Here is a 14,736-nt window from a genome sequence, read left to right as displayed (position 1 = left end):
GTAAAAAAGAAAGTTGACAGCACAGTCATTTATTATACAGAAATAAAATAAAGTGATATACTTATTTTATTGCTTCAGGGTTAAATTGAAGAAAACAATGTCCTGGTTTTTCACTCTAGAAATCTGGTAACAGCCATGGTTATGTTGATGCAGATATATCCAGATATATTCCCTGGTACTGTAAAAAAAAATCTAGTTTATTGCTTGTCATATCCATTTCCAAATATAAAATGCCATGCTATTTGATCCTACTGTACAGCTTTGCTATTCCTCTTTCTAGTTTCAACAGTAGCCACAGCTTTAATCACAGAAAGGAAACCAGGATCGTATTACTGTGATTAACACAGGTGAGTGAGTGGAGCTGGAAGCACAGTATATTACCAGCAGTAGACACCCTAACCTAACGGGAAACCCTGACACACATAAAACAAACCCTCATCCACTTTTAATGAACTTTCCACAGACCAGGTGTTCCACAAACACACAAACCTAACCACAACTGTAAAGTGTTACTACTTATTTGTTGGACCAGGGTTATTTTAGTTGCCTGCTATAGATACATGTAACTTAGGCCAGAACAGACAAAGTGCTTTTAAGTAAAAGCCAGCACTAGCGCCATCTAGTGAACTGCTACTTTGGCTCAAGTTTCCTTTTATTTTACTGGCAAAATACTGCAGTGCTCTAGACTGTGCTAATATAATGCAGATTAGCCTTTAGATACTGTATGCCTGACAGGCAACTAAAACTGAAGAGCAGCTCCCAGACTCATAGTCAAAGCACCCTAAAATAGACTTGTAAAAGTATTTGAGAAATTAAGAATCATCATAAACAAGTAATGGGAGACAGTGACATAGAGTCCAGCAGGTGTAAAGGGTGGCAGAAGCTTGTGACCCCACAGCTAAACCAACTGGACTGATTTGTGGTTCGCAGAAACAGCTCTGCAAAAGTGCACACATGTGTTTTTTCATCCCTAAGTTGTCAATGAAATTCATTTAGAACAAAGGTTATGTGTTAAAACAAGTTACATTTTGTCCGGAACACCACAGCTGTTAAAATGAGTTAAAAATGGCCTGAAATTGAGTGTTTTTGATGACTGGATACAAGCTGCTCAGAATAAAATGCTATTGTGTACTACCAGATTTCCAGAGGGTGTGGAAGGGTGAGTGCATGCATACGGGAGGTCTGGCTGGAAAAAGACCATTGAAATTGTTGACCAAGTTACAGACTCAAACAATAGAGTACAAGTCCAGTTAGTCAAGCACAGCACATTTCCTAGCCCATACAAGGGTTCTTTGAAACTGGGCATTATTACATATTGAGCAAAGATAAGTACATAAGATGGGATGGAATTCGGGAGCAAAGACTTTGAAAAGAATCTTAGGGCTGTAGTAGCCATTGTGGGGAAAGTGGAATGTTAGGGTACACTGCTACAATTATGGAATAAAAGTCTAGGGAAGTTATGCTAAGACTAATGCTGTAGTTAGATGCCCGCCTAGAATACTGTATCGGAGCTACTACAAATAATTGTCACACTAAATGGCATGAGCTATGAGGATAATTTAAGAGAATTAAATCTCTTCAGCCTAAATAAAAAAATGGGAAAGAGTGGACTAACTGAAATGTATAAATACTGCAATTTATATAAAAAAAATACCTTGTATGTTTCAGGTTTTTGATACACTCACAAGTAATATTTAAATTTTAAAAGCTATACATATTTGGTGGAAAGACACATAGACTACTGAATGTTAATATTCTCATAGGTCACTGGCTGTAGTATTAGTTAAAGTCTTTGTGGAAATTAGCTGTTTTTGTAATGAGTTTCACTATGAGGGCTCAGATTATACGTCAGTTTGGATTGCCAAGGTTCAAATTAGCAGCAGTCTGGACTGCAGTACCATATTACAGTAAAAGAAATCTCTCAGGAGTAAAATAACCCTGTGATATTGTCACCATAGGTCCTTCTAAACAAAGGAGAGTGACTCTTGTACAAAAACAATTGTTATTTATTTCAGACGTCATTCATGCACGGGTTTCCTCTTTTCAATACTGTCCTTTCAAGCAATGTTGGAATATTCAAATGTTTGTCCCAGCACTACTGATTACATAATGGCAGGAAGATACTAGGACTACCACCATGACTGACATCCACAAAGAGGGATGCCATTATGACATAAAGAATAGCAGAGTGAAGCATTGTCACAGGGACATACACCTTTGGAATGGCATCTATATTCTTTCGGGCTTGCGGGTCTGTAATATTAGCTCTCTTAACTAAAGTATTCTTCTAGTTGAGAATCTCTTTGTATATCATTTCCGTTTCATTACATTGTGGTGACTTTTTGAAATTCAGTTTAAAGCACACCTGTGGCCTCAGTAGCGCTTTCAAACACTCTCTAAGTGCAGCTGGTACACCAAAGTGTAGCCATTAACCTGTCCCCCTGCAACAGATGTAAGAAATGCCACATTTATTTTACAAGATACGTCTTACTGATGTGTTTCATCCACTAGGCGCAGTTTTCTAGGGGGACAGATTAATGGGTACACTATGATGAGATTTATTGAGGCCACATGAGTTTTAAAAAGTCACCTGGATGCGATGACTGCAACAGAAAATAACATACAAAGTGAATCTAAACACATGCATGCAAGTTGCTTTTTAAAATCCTGTCCAATATTGTATTTGGTTATAATCCTAAAGCCATATTTCTATATGGTGCTGGATCTCTTTTTAACGTCCAATCTTCCTTACAGGACTGTGCAACCTTCTTTAAAGATGTAGTAGCACAATGCTTAAAAATCTCTCAAGATCTCTCTCCCCATTAAGAATCCCCCCCCCCCAATCCACTTTGAACACCTCCATGTTAATCTCATCTCATATTTCTTCAGTTTACCCTGCAATTCCTTCCTGTAATCCAGTGATGGTATCTTAAAACGTCACACTTTGCGTGTGGATCCCCTCACAATCTGCGGTATGTTTGAATTCTTGTACTTGAAGAACCTGACTGACTTAAAGCACATCTAAATCAAGAGTGTCCTTAATTGGCACAGATAGGGTGTACAGTAAATATCAATGGTGTTCAGATTGCAGAAATGTTCCCTATCATCCACTGGGAGGCACTGTGCACTTCGTAAAAATCACATTGAAATAATCTGCAAATACAACGTGGATACAAGGAACTATGCAAAAAGTAGAATTGAAATCAAATGTTCAATCTGCTGTGGTATACAACCACGCGTATATGTAAATATGATTACCCTAAAACCTTGAGAATCTGAAGTTCGATTTTACAGACAGACTCTTGGTGGCATGGTGTGCTATGCAGAAAGCCCATTAAAAAAGCAGCAGTTAGTGTAGCAACATGTGCAGTTGTATAATAGTGTTATAAAAAATTAAAAGTTAATTTGAATCTGAAAGCAATCGTGCAGGCTCGGTTTTCTCTACAAATACTTTTTAAATTTATTTTTTTTATTTTTTTAGGTATCTTACATAAAATAGCAAGGATTAAGAATAAATGGTTTTAATAATTACCACAGTAGTGTTAGGTACCATGGTATGGATAAGCCTTGCTAAGAGCCATAGGGAATCTATCGAAGTCACTCTAGATTCACATATTGCACCTGATAACAGTTTTGCTTTGTGTTTTCTTTCTCTGGTACAGGCAAACCTACTACACAACACTTGTTTTTACATAAAATACTGCACAAACAAGACAGACTAGGATGTAAACCGCAACTAGAGACCAAAACATGCTGCCTTTGTCTGCTGTTCTTTTAGCTCCCTCTTGTGGCACTATTTAACTCAGTAATTGAAATAGGAAGCACTTTGACCTTTGTGGATTCCCTTACCAAGAAACCAGCATGGGACTAAAATATATATTTATACTACAACCAAAGTACTTCAGATATCATGAAGGCTAGGTGTCTGTTAAGTTGCTTATAAAACAAGAAGCTGATCATTGATTTCTCAGAATTCCAGTAAATCTTATCCGTTGTACAGAAGTCATGCAGTGCATAAAACATACTGTAACATTTGTAAGTTAAAATACAATGTTATTATTTATAGTAAATTACTGTATTGCAGTGTCTCATTTGCTATAAAAAATATACATCATTTCACACTTTGAGCACCTTTGCTTTGCTTCCCACTTGCCAAACTATACAAGAATGCATTTTATATTATATCTAAGGCTTGGACTGTTTGATTTTTTTTCTTCAAAATCTCTACCTCCCTTTAAATGTTAATTAGTGATCATTAAGCTGTTTAAAGAGAACTACTACTAAAAGACTGGGTTTAAGATTTTTTTTTCCTTGCTCCAAATCAAGATTTTAAATGGACTTGCTATCAGTGTACAAAAGAATCCGTCAGGCCAACTCTATTAAACGAGTGAAAATAACAAAAGCATAACAATAAAGTAGGCAACTGCAAGAATGAAACACGATTAAAATCAGCAATGAGCAATTATTGTAATTGTCACATCTGTTTGAAATAAAAGTGAAGAGCTATAATCAGGCTCAGTCAATCTATGAAGGTTAAAACAAGCGACATGGTTTTGTAATTAACAGCTTTTTCCAAGTTTAATTAGGAAAGAGAATCGGCTCACAACGTTAGGAGAGGCCCAGCGTGGTTTAGATCAGGGTGTCAAACTCCAGTCCAAGGGATTTAATATTTTCTCAAGGTCTTTTATATTTGATTTAAAACACACTTGATTCAAGGTACACTACCTAGAAAACATTGAGGCCTGGAGGTGTTCAATTTGTCCAACTAATCAAATTAAACCAGTGAAGTAATTGAGAGCTCAGGTGGAACGCTGTGGCCCTCCAGGAACAGAGTTTCACAGCCCTGGTTTCAAAGCTGTGGTGGGTGTGTCAGTAGAGCTGTCTGGGAGTGCATGGATGGGTGTGGACTGTTTCACAAACCACAGTGTAATTAAGCACATCCCACTTGGGCTACAGCAGGGGTTTTAGTGTTGAAACAAAACAAACACTAACATTCGTATTCAAGTGTGAATTTATAACTTTTATTCATGTTCTGTACAGACAAACATACTACACGACAAATATATATACATGGATGTACACAGTAAAATCATAGCCCTTTCAAGTATCCAGCATGGCTTTATTTAAAAGAAAGTTTTCTGGAGGAATCAAAGCTCAATCCTCAGTTTCTGCACCATCCTCTTCATCAGGCAAAGGTCGGGCTCTGGGGAGAGAATTAACCCATTTTAAACCATCACCCCAGACTTGCATCATCTGATAATACTTCATTTTCTCAAGTCCCTTATTGGGCTATTAAACTTTCCCAACACTGTCCAGCCACAGCACTACAAGCTAGCTTTGTGTTACAGCTATTAAGACCTCTGCCCGACCACTGACCAAATTCTATGGTTCCCATACAGGAAGTGGTGTGGGAGTCCCATTGCCAGGAACACAGAGGGACATGACAAAGAACCTAGAACGTCTATCAAACAGAGGGGTTGATTTGACCGACCTCTGCCCTGGTGGGATTAGCCACAGCTGGATTGTTTTAGAGCACTTTGCAGTACCAGGGAATACAATTTATTTCCCATGGTTGTCCCAGATACAGGCACTTTGTTTTGCTATTGACAGAAAACACATTTAAAAAAGACTTCTTCTGTTCAAAATGGGAACTCTCAAAAATATTACATTGTCTTTCAGGTTAACAGAAATCATTAACTGTGCCTGAGAATTTACAAGACATACTATGAATTCCCTTTGATAATGTAGATATCTGACAGTACCCAATTTATAAACCTGTTTCTATAGACACCACATGGTTCACTTACTTCCTGGGTGCCTTCCGCACCCCGCTGCCCCCCGCCTCCTCATCGTCCGAGGGGAACAGGTTCTCCTTTTCCTTCTCTGGACGGCTGCTGGGACCGCCAAAGAAATCACCAATCCCCTTCTGCCAAGTCGGGGTTGGCCGGGGGCACACAGAGTTGCCACCTGCATATTTATTTTTGGCTGAAAACAAGGGCATGCGTTACCAGTCAAACAGTTCATCATTCCTGCCTGTGAAGTTACTGTTTCACCCATCTACATGTACTGAATACTATACATATTTAATCCAGATCCACACACAGTTTATATGGCTCAACCACCACTGCAAGCAAACATCTAAGGGCTGCAATATCGATGCAAAACTGAATTTTACACAATTAAACTGAATAAATGAATATAAAGAACTGGTCCACTTACAAGGTGTGCCTGCAGATGAGCTGGCAGGTGTGTTTGCAGAGCTGGAGGCCCCAAGGGACTTTCTGGGTGCTGTTGCAGCAACAGCTGAAAAAATTAAGTCAAAATGATTATTTAGAAGCAACACACACACACACACACACACACACACACACACGAATCAGTCACTGCCCTGGGGACTGAAAAATAAATAGAAGGGAAGGAAAAATGTTAATTATAAAAGCATGTAAACAAATCTAAATACCATTACTGTAATTGCTCAAAATGCCAAGTATAAGACTGATTTCATGATTAGTCTAAAGAAAGATGGAGCGCCTCACAACGGAGGCCATTCAACTTGTCAAGGCGCAATTTTCAACCAGACAAGACAATCTTTATTGCTATTATTGACAAGTTACAAGATTTACAGAGTTACACAGTTAGGCTATATATAGAATGCATTTCAGAATACTATGTAGCTGACAACACCGTGTAACAAATTATTTTTTTGTTCCTGGGTAGTAAGCATTTTACGATTATACTGTAAATACAGTATAATTTACGATTATACTGTAAATACAGTATAATCTTAAATCTCAAAAATCTACTCACTTCTAAATCTTTTGTAGTCATTGTTGTATTACTTTAGTATAAATACATGTTAATTTGGATTCATATGTTGTGTTTTTCTGACTTTATGCGAACGAAAAGACACATTTGCCCATTTTCCCATTGGAAATAGTGGTATTTTGAAATATCACTGTTCCTGTCACAAAAGCAAAGTTTGTGGGGAATAATAGCCATTTTCTATACTTTTGAGGCATAAGCAATTAGGAAATAACACTTACTACCCAGGAACAAAAATTGTGTTACATAGTGCAATCATTGCAATGTAATTTTGGCACTGAACAGCTGTATATCTCGAACAGGGTTTGCTAAAATTGTAAGACTCCTATTAGTTAATTAGGATTGAACCAATCCATAAAACAAACATGTTTCAATAGGATAAAAAAATTAAAATGCATGCAACTGCTTTGTGTTGAAGTCATTCTGATCTGTTTACACCTATGCTTCCAAACTAATGCAGGGCTGTAACTACCTGCAAGACTCCCATTGCATAGCAGTTTGATCCATTCCAGGATTTAAAATTATCTCGATTAGCCAGTGTATAGTTAACATGTTCAGGTGTCTTAAACTCATAGTAAAATCAGGAATGGATCAAACTGCTATGCAATAGGAGTCTTACATGTATTTCCATCCCTGCATCTGGTTTTGAAGCATAAGCTAGAACAGATCAGTATGAACATGAAGAATGACTTCAACACTAAGCAATTTACATGCATTATTTTTTTTTTTTTTTTTTTTTTTATTAGCGAAACATGATTGATTATGAATACGGTCAACCCTGCAGCATTTAACTCTGATGTAGTGTCTTCTGGCGCCAAACCAGACAGCTCTGAATGTGGCGCCTGTTTTGCGGACAACAAATGGTTAACCGCGCTAAGTGACATTTTTCGGAGGATGTCGATTTTATTTCACAAATCGTTTAATAAAAGTTACAAGACGTGCTAACAGCGATCAAAATTAAATGATCATACTATAATTTGTTTTTGCTGTACATTTTATATACGTTAGATTTTTTTAAAAGAATTGGCGGGATCTAAACTCAGACCCCCCCCCCCCCCCCCCCCGACCACACAAAAGTTATGAAAAAAAAGTATTTAAGTATTTTTTTGCCAATACGTACACAATTTAACAAAATTGATAACAAACTGGCTATACAATTAACAGAGATATACGCATGTAGATACATGGGTACCTTGTGTCACTAAATAAATAAATAAATAAATAAATAAATAAATAAAAGGCGAACCCGATCAATTTAATTTTTTTTTTTTTGAAGTGCAAATTAAGAGTATATACGTTACTGCAAAATAAATGTCAAAACATACTCATCTCGTAACAGGCCTGGTTCGCATTAAAGTTACATTCGTATTCAACAAACCTCTTCTGATACAAAATGTATATAAACATACATAATATCACTGTATGATGTCCTTTAAAAACAGTCTCACCTTTTCTGTAAGTTGCAGGAGCGCTGTCAGCCTTAGTCCTCACCATTTTTATACGTTTTTTCTGTGTTTGTACCACTCTTTGAACGCAGACCTTCCTCTCTTCCCTAATCTGAGTAAATTGCGTTCTCCCGCCGGGGTTTAAATCTCGAAGAGACTTCCACACCGCGTCACTAACACGTCACTCCATTCCGGGGTCTGTCCCTTGGGGTGTGAGCGCTACTGTATTTTTAGTTTATAAACATACCATGTGTCATAAAATAACTTATAAAGTTACAATTCAAAACCTGTACTATTTACAGATGTTACTACCAGTAGGGTTTTCAGTAGGGAGGCCGCTAACTCATCCCCAGAACAGTGTTGCCATATCAGAGGTTTGTTCTCCCTCCAGTTTTGCGTTTCTGCTCAGGGCAACCAGTGGAGAGAAGAAATGGTCAGAATTTTTTTAGGGTGCTTTTTTTTTTTTTTTTTTTTTTGCTGAAATCAGTTTTTTTCCCCTAAGTTGTACTGAAATTGTGCAAGGCATTCCTTTGCTGGTGGCGGATGATGCTTTATGCTCTCCGAAGCCTGCTAGCTTATCAGGGGACAGGTGTTCTGCTTCGTGAAAGTTACCTGGTTCACTGCGCCCAAATTTAAGTGATTCGTTATTATACACTGAACAAAGTTAGTGATGAACTCATTGTATTTATGGAGGTTTAATGGTATGTTACACCAGCCGGAAAGCAAAGCAAAATAAAGAAAACAGAAGATAAAAAAAAAAAAAAATACAATAAAATAAAACTTTGTTGTAATGAGTTATTGAAATTCTGTTTTTTTCAAAGCCAGTTTATATGAATAACATTAAGTTGTGATTCATGAAACTGTTCTTGCCTATTGTTTAAAAAGGCAACAACATTTAAACAGTTTCATGAAAATCAAAACTCGATTTTATTCATTAAAAACAGGCAGTTATAGATTTGAGAATAAGGACCAAAATGTATTGACACAGTCCTAGTTAGCAAGTATTAGTGCCTGGCTGTGTCGGTAAGTAAAAACAAGGACAACTAAAGTTCTGAGGTTTAAATACATACCAACTACATGTATCTCTGACATTTTTACACAATAATATAATAATTTGTGCAATTGTAATTTGTGTTTTGAAATAAATATTTATTTAAATGTGTACACGAACCTTATCACAAACCTCTCTCGCAGTTAATAAGTTACGAAACTGTTACCTCACACTTAAAATAATCACACACAGAATATACAAGGCCATAGCCAGTTATGAGGCAGCCGAGGCATGTGCCTCGGTTCAAATCATACTAATAATTATTTGTTTAGGCCCTTTTACACGTTGCCTTGCTGCAAATAAAATTGCATTTCACCCCTTTTTGCATTTGGGTCTGTTTATTTCAGACAGTGCGTGATTGACACTAGTGGTTGAGTTGAGGATTGTGTAGAGTTCATAGGGCTGTGGTTTTCAAGGAGCCTCACAGCTGGCCAATCACATTCGCAGAAGTTAAATACATATTCATAAGTATAAATCAGAACACAGCCAAACAGCCAATCAAATCGACTAGTCAGTAGAAAAAAGCTCGAGCATGTGTTTACACAACTAAACTCTCCGTCTTGTCAACCAGCTTACGATAATGTTATTGCTAAATGTAATTTTATAATTGATATCACACAAAACTTTATGTATGCAAGCACTCTTGTCTTCTCGGTATTTGGACAATGACATCATTGTTAAAATTATTTGTTTCATAGATTATGATTTAAATTCCCCACACAAATATTTCATTTGGAATAATACAGATATCTGTTACAAAAACAGATCATATTTTCCCCCAATTGGTTTAACAATGGCATCATATTAGTTACTCAATTATTTTACTTCAATGGCAATCTTCTTAACTATACAGAATTCTTATCCACTTTGAATCTACCAATTACAACTAAGTAATTTGCAATTATTTTCGTCGCGATTCCCAGAGGAGTAATCACGTTACTGAAGGATGATCTGAAAGCTTTATCTTGTCCTTCATCTTCCCTAGACCCTTCCGAAACTTCTATTGGAAAATATTGTTTATTGAAAAATACTAAAAATAATAATAAATGTATACAATCTCTTTTTCAAAATGATCTAGTATCCATTCCTTATCTGTGGCTTATTGGGATGGGGTTATTGAGGGTATTAGCAGGAGAAAAATGTTGTCCTACAATTGTACATACATGCTATCCTGTTAAGAACAATTTGAAAAAAAACTTAAACATGACATTGGTCTTATTTACTCATTTTGTAATGACTCCACTGAAATTGTTTTGGAATTATACACACTCCAGATTTTTTTTTCAAGAATCTGGTTGCTTTTGTCAACAATAATATTAAAAAAAAGGGAAAAAAAAACTTTAAAATACATATTGGTGATGTACAGTTTGGTTTCACCAGTTATAATATTATTGAAACTAACGAATTTTACATGATAAATTTGATTCTTTTAAATGTAAATTGTCTAATCAGAAACCTTTTTTTAAAACTTGTACATTAAAGTTATTACAATTTCTCATAACAAAAGAAAGCTTTGAAAACATTTAATCTATGTAACTTGTTTAATATTTTCTTGTAAAAAAAGATTAGGATTTTAAAATAGTGTCTACAGCAAATATTCTGCCATTGCTACATTTCTTATTTTTTAAATATACACATTTTATTTCAAATACAAAACCGTCATCAAGGCAAAGAAGCAAAAAGTACACAACCAAAGAAGCTGACAGTACTTTAGGGTTCTAATATCTGAGTTAAAACTAGAATTGAAAACAAGAATGGTTTCCAAAACTGGATTTTAGGAAACAGAATTGCAGTTTTAATGTAGGCCAGTCATTTCCAGGACTAGAAAAGTGCAGCAGATGTGCTTGTGCAAAACTGTCGTCATGGGGACCTCTTTTAAAGTAGGTGTAAAGACATACTCCGAGAGGATTAGAAGTCATTTCAACGGTATAAAACCAGCAAGAATCTACTCATAAACATGGAACTGCTTTATTGTAACTAAGCCGTTTCCTTTCTAGATTTGTCCAAATTGTTTTATTCCTCTCAGAAAATTTGCCTTATTTTAACCCTTTCTTTAAAATGGCTCGTAGTCCTTTCCAGTGTAAAATCTGAGAGACAAAACTGTACAGAAGCAGGAAAACCCAGTCACGTCCTGCCACCCCCTTTCAAAACATACGTCTTCCTTGCCCGTCTTACTTCAATATACAAAATCATTGTCCTATACAATAATACTCACCATACATGATGGCTGATGAGAAATTTACTGACATCCATCTCCAGTAGCCTGGGCACAGCGGGTAGGACGTCCCTTTCTTGTTTCCTGGTTCTGCATCGCTTTCACTCCACATTCTGAGGCCTCCCACTCCCAACACTGGGACTGTGGAAACCGGGTTTTGATTTGCCCCGGTGTTGGCTGCTCGGGTGCGTGATAAACTCTTCATTATCTAATGATAAAACTACAGTTTTTTGTACCATTTCCTGTCAATAATAGCCATTTTTATTCGGCACCCATATGTTTACGGAACTGCTTCCGGTGAATAGTGTATTTGCAGCTGAAATCTATCAGAAAAATGACAGCAAACAAATACAAGTAAATCCAAAACAAAACAACCCTCCCCCTCCCCCATTAAAACAGGGTCTTTTTTGGGGGTCAGCTCAGAGTACACCCTCATCTCCCTGCAGGCACTCTGTGTGCAAGAAAAAGAACACAGCCAGCCAGCCAGGCTTATCATCCCACATTACAGGGGGGCTTGGAAAATGTTTGAGTGTCGGTCTCTTATTAGGTTACCTTGGCTCTCTGTTAGATGTTAATACACCTAACTGTAGTTTCCTTTCAGGTTTTACACTTGCTTCAAGTTCCTCTGAGAATGCCCTGCTTAGGCTGAATGCAGTTACATTGCCCCTATGGCAAGGAACAGTCTTGATCATTAAGGCAAGCTTTGGGTTTGGGTATTGTACCTGACAGAGGAGGCGTGTCTGAGCGCTCATTTGTTGTGTTCCAAGTCCAGAAGGGTAAACAAGATGATTCCGCCAGGGCGGCGTGGGTCACTGGGGCTCTCCAGCTCCAATTTCAAGGGTGAGCGAGCTAGAGTACGGCTTCCTTCAGTGCAGGGCTGTGGAACATAAGGAAAGCTTAGACTGTTAGTAAGAATTTAGGGACAATCCCAGAAATGATAGCTGTCCACATTCGGAAATGAATCCCTAACAGAAGACCATTGTCTACTTTGTGAAGAGACGGTCAGGTGGTTTTATGAAGTCAATGGGGCTAAGTTGAGATCCCAACATTCACGTCACTATGCTAGATTCAAACCCAGGCTTTCAAATGAGTAGGACAAGTGTGATACATTACTGCACTACCCAAGAACCCTAATCCTAACCCTATCTCTACCCCTAACCAACCCTCTAAATATTGCCCTTCTGAAATACTGATACATACAGTCAACAGGAGGCCTCCTTGTGGTCTCTTCTGAAGAAGGTGGTTAGAAGGGGAGTTTATCATCAAGTATCTCAATATGATACTTATTGGATGAGACATCGCTATTGCTGAACTCTCTGGTCTCCCGATCCTTTGCTAGTTGCAAGTCGGAGCTCCTCAAAGCAGTCTGCAGCTTTCATGAGTGCCTTAAAACCTGAAAATCTAGGATCATTTTCACCCATAACTTGAAACACTTAATCATAAACTGAGGTACATCTATGAACATTTTGGCTAATTTGTGACATTGTGAATAGACTTCATCAGTGTTTATTTGATTTAGGTGGTTTATTTGATAAATGTGGGATAAGCAACATTTACTGTTACATTTAAATATTTACCTATTTTTAGTGGTAACCCCGGGATAACCAGATAGGTGGCTGATGCAATCCAGGGGGATTCTCCAGTGTAGAAAACACTCTGATTTATCAGGGTACAGATGAGTCAAATCAACCCCCAGGCAGTCCGGACGCCACTGATTTGAGGGAAGTCCTGGCAGCTTCACAATCCCTCTGAGCCGCTGCCTGTCTCTTCCTGGCCCGCTGCACACACTCAAAGAGAACCTGCCGCTCCTGCAACAAAACTCCAGACTCTAGTTCCTGAAACAGAAGAGTCTGCAGACACCTCCGTAAATGAGAGGGCATCGTTCAACACACATACATTACAGTAACATTTCAGTACCAAGAATCTGAAAAAAAAAAACATGCGAACAGTGGAAACTATAGTAACTACAGTGCTGCCAGATTGCAGTTAAACAATGGTTTAGATTGGGTTGATTGCTGCTTTTCTTAGACTGTGGAAAACAGCATTCATCATAAATCCAAGCATCTGTTTCTTCAGTTGCTTCACTTGAACAGTAAACTGGCCCAATCAGCATCAACGCCTCTCGTCTGATTGTCAGCCCCTGATTACTGGGGAGTGCTCAATCTGAATAACTGGTCCGTGCAGGTCTATTGTGCAGTATGTCAATTTGAAACATTATTAATATCAATATTTTGGACAGAAAACAGTTCTTATCTTCTTGTTAAGATTGCCTTTGCATCACTTTCAGTCGTCACATCTTGGTGACTTTTATAAAAAGGATTAAAAGCACCCCTGTGGTCACAGGAGAGTGCTCAGAATCCTGTCTAACCTCTAATCACATCTGGTACATCAGAGTGTAACCATTAACCTGTCCCCCTGCAACACTCTGCTTGCAGTGGATGCAAGGAATACCTGCGTAATAAATAGCACATAGAACAAATGTGGTACAACTACTAAAGGTAAGAGTGTTGCAGAGGGGCAGGTTAATAGTTACACTCTTATGTATCAGATATGCTTAGGCATGATTCTGAGAGCTCTACTACGGCCAAATGGGTACCTGGAGTTGTAAACGGACAATATGGTAAAGGATGTGATGACGGAAACAGGAGGAGATGTACAAAGTGAATCTAAACAAGAACACACTGAAGAGAACTCAGTGAATCTAAACAACACACTGCGAAGAGAACTCATAGTGAATCTAAAGAAGAAGAACACACTTCATCAACCTGCGCTCACCTCACTGTACGACTTACCAGATGAGCCACTTGGGGGCAGCGGTATCTTGATGTTTGTATTTTCTTTTCACTTCCGTAACACAGAAAGCCATGTAAACAAGGTTTTTTGAGTCTTGCCTTCTATTATTTCATATAATGACATTGTAACTTACATACCTGTAATGATATGCACTTCACTTTGTGGATGTATGAAGGCAGGCTATCAAACAGTCTGTGAGTGTAACTTTCTGCCTGGTGTCCTAGTATAACACTCCCACACCAGTCGATACAAGGTCTGCTTTCTCAGGGCTGGTGGTGTGGCCTCCTCGTGGGTGTACAGTACCTGTGTGGCTGGTGGCTGGATCTCCTGGCCGCTCCCCTGTTGACTCCCCTCTCCTGCAGCTCTCTCTCCAGCTCAGTGATGTGGGCTGCCTGCCTCCTCACCTCTGC

At 38.0% G+C, this 14,736-nt stretch overlaps 1 protein-coding gene across 3 annotated transcripts; it reads right to left on the bottom strand.

Annotated features, from left to right (window-relative positions):
• Positions 1 to 4,999: 4,999 nt before the first annotated feature.
• LOC121298923 (PCNA-associated factor-like) lies at positions 5,000 to 13,601 on the bottom strand. Of its 3 annotated transcripts, XM_041226245.1 has the most exons (6): positions 13,111 to 13,601; positions 12,256 to 12,410; positions 11,534 to 11,741; positions 6,220 to 6,303; positions 5,808 to 5,985; positions 5,000 to 5,203 (listed from the first exon to the last, which is right to left on the bottom strand). In XM_041226245.1, the coding sequence occupies exons 2-6, from the start codon at positions 12,283 to 12,285 to the stop codon at positions 5,155 to 5,157; spliced, it is 549 nt and encodes a 182-aa protein (XP_041082179.1). In that variant the 5' UTR covers positions 12,286 to 12,410; positions 13,111 to 13,601; the 3' UTR covers positions 5,000 to 5,154. The 3 variants fall into 3 exon arrangements, with proteins under 3 accessions (XP_041082179.1, XP_041082180.1, XP_041082181.1); XM_041226246.1 differs by lacking the exons at positions 12,256 to 12,410; positions 13,111 to 13,601 and having other exon boundaries at positions 11,534 to 11,896; XM_041226247.1 differs by lacking the exons at positions 11,534 to 11,741; positions 12,256 to 12,410; positions 13,111 to 13,601 and adding an exon at positions 8,271 to 8,414.
• Between the last annotated feature and the right edge of the window lie 1,135 nt (positions 13,602 to 14,736).

This window comes from Polyodon spathula, chromosome 24 (genome assembly GCF_017654505.1).
Source record: "Polyodon spathula isolate WHYD16114869_AA chromosome 24, ASM1765450v1, whole genome shotgun sequence".
In the NCBI taxonomy this organism is placed as follows: domain Eukaryota; kingdom Metazoa; phylum Chordata; class Actinopteri; order Acipenseriformes; family Polyodontidae; genus Polyodon; species Polyodon spathula.
This window is presented reverse-complemented; position numbering and strand designations above follow the sequence as displayed.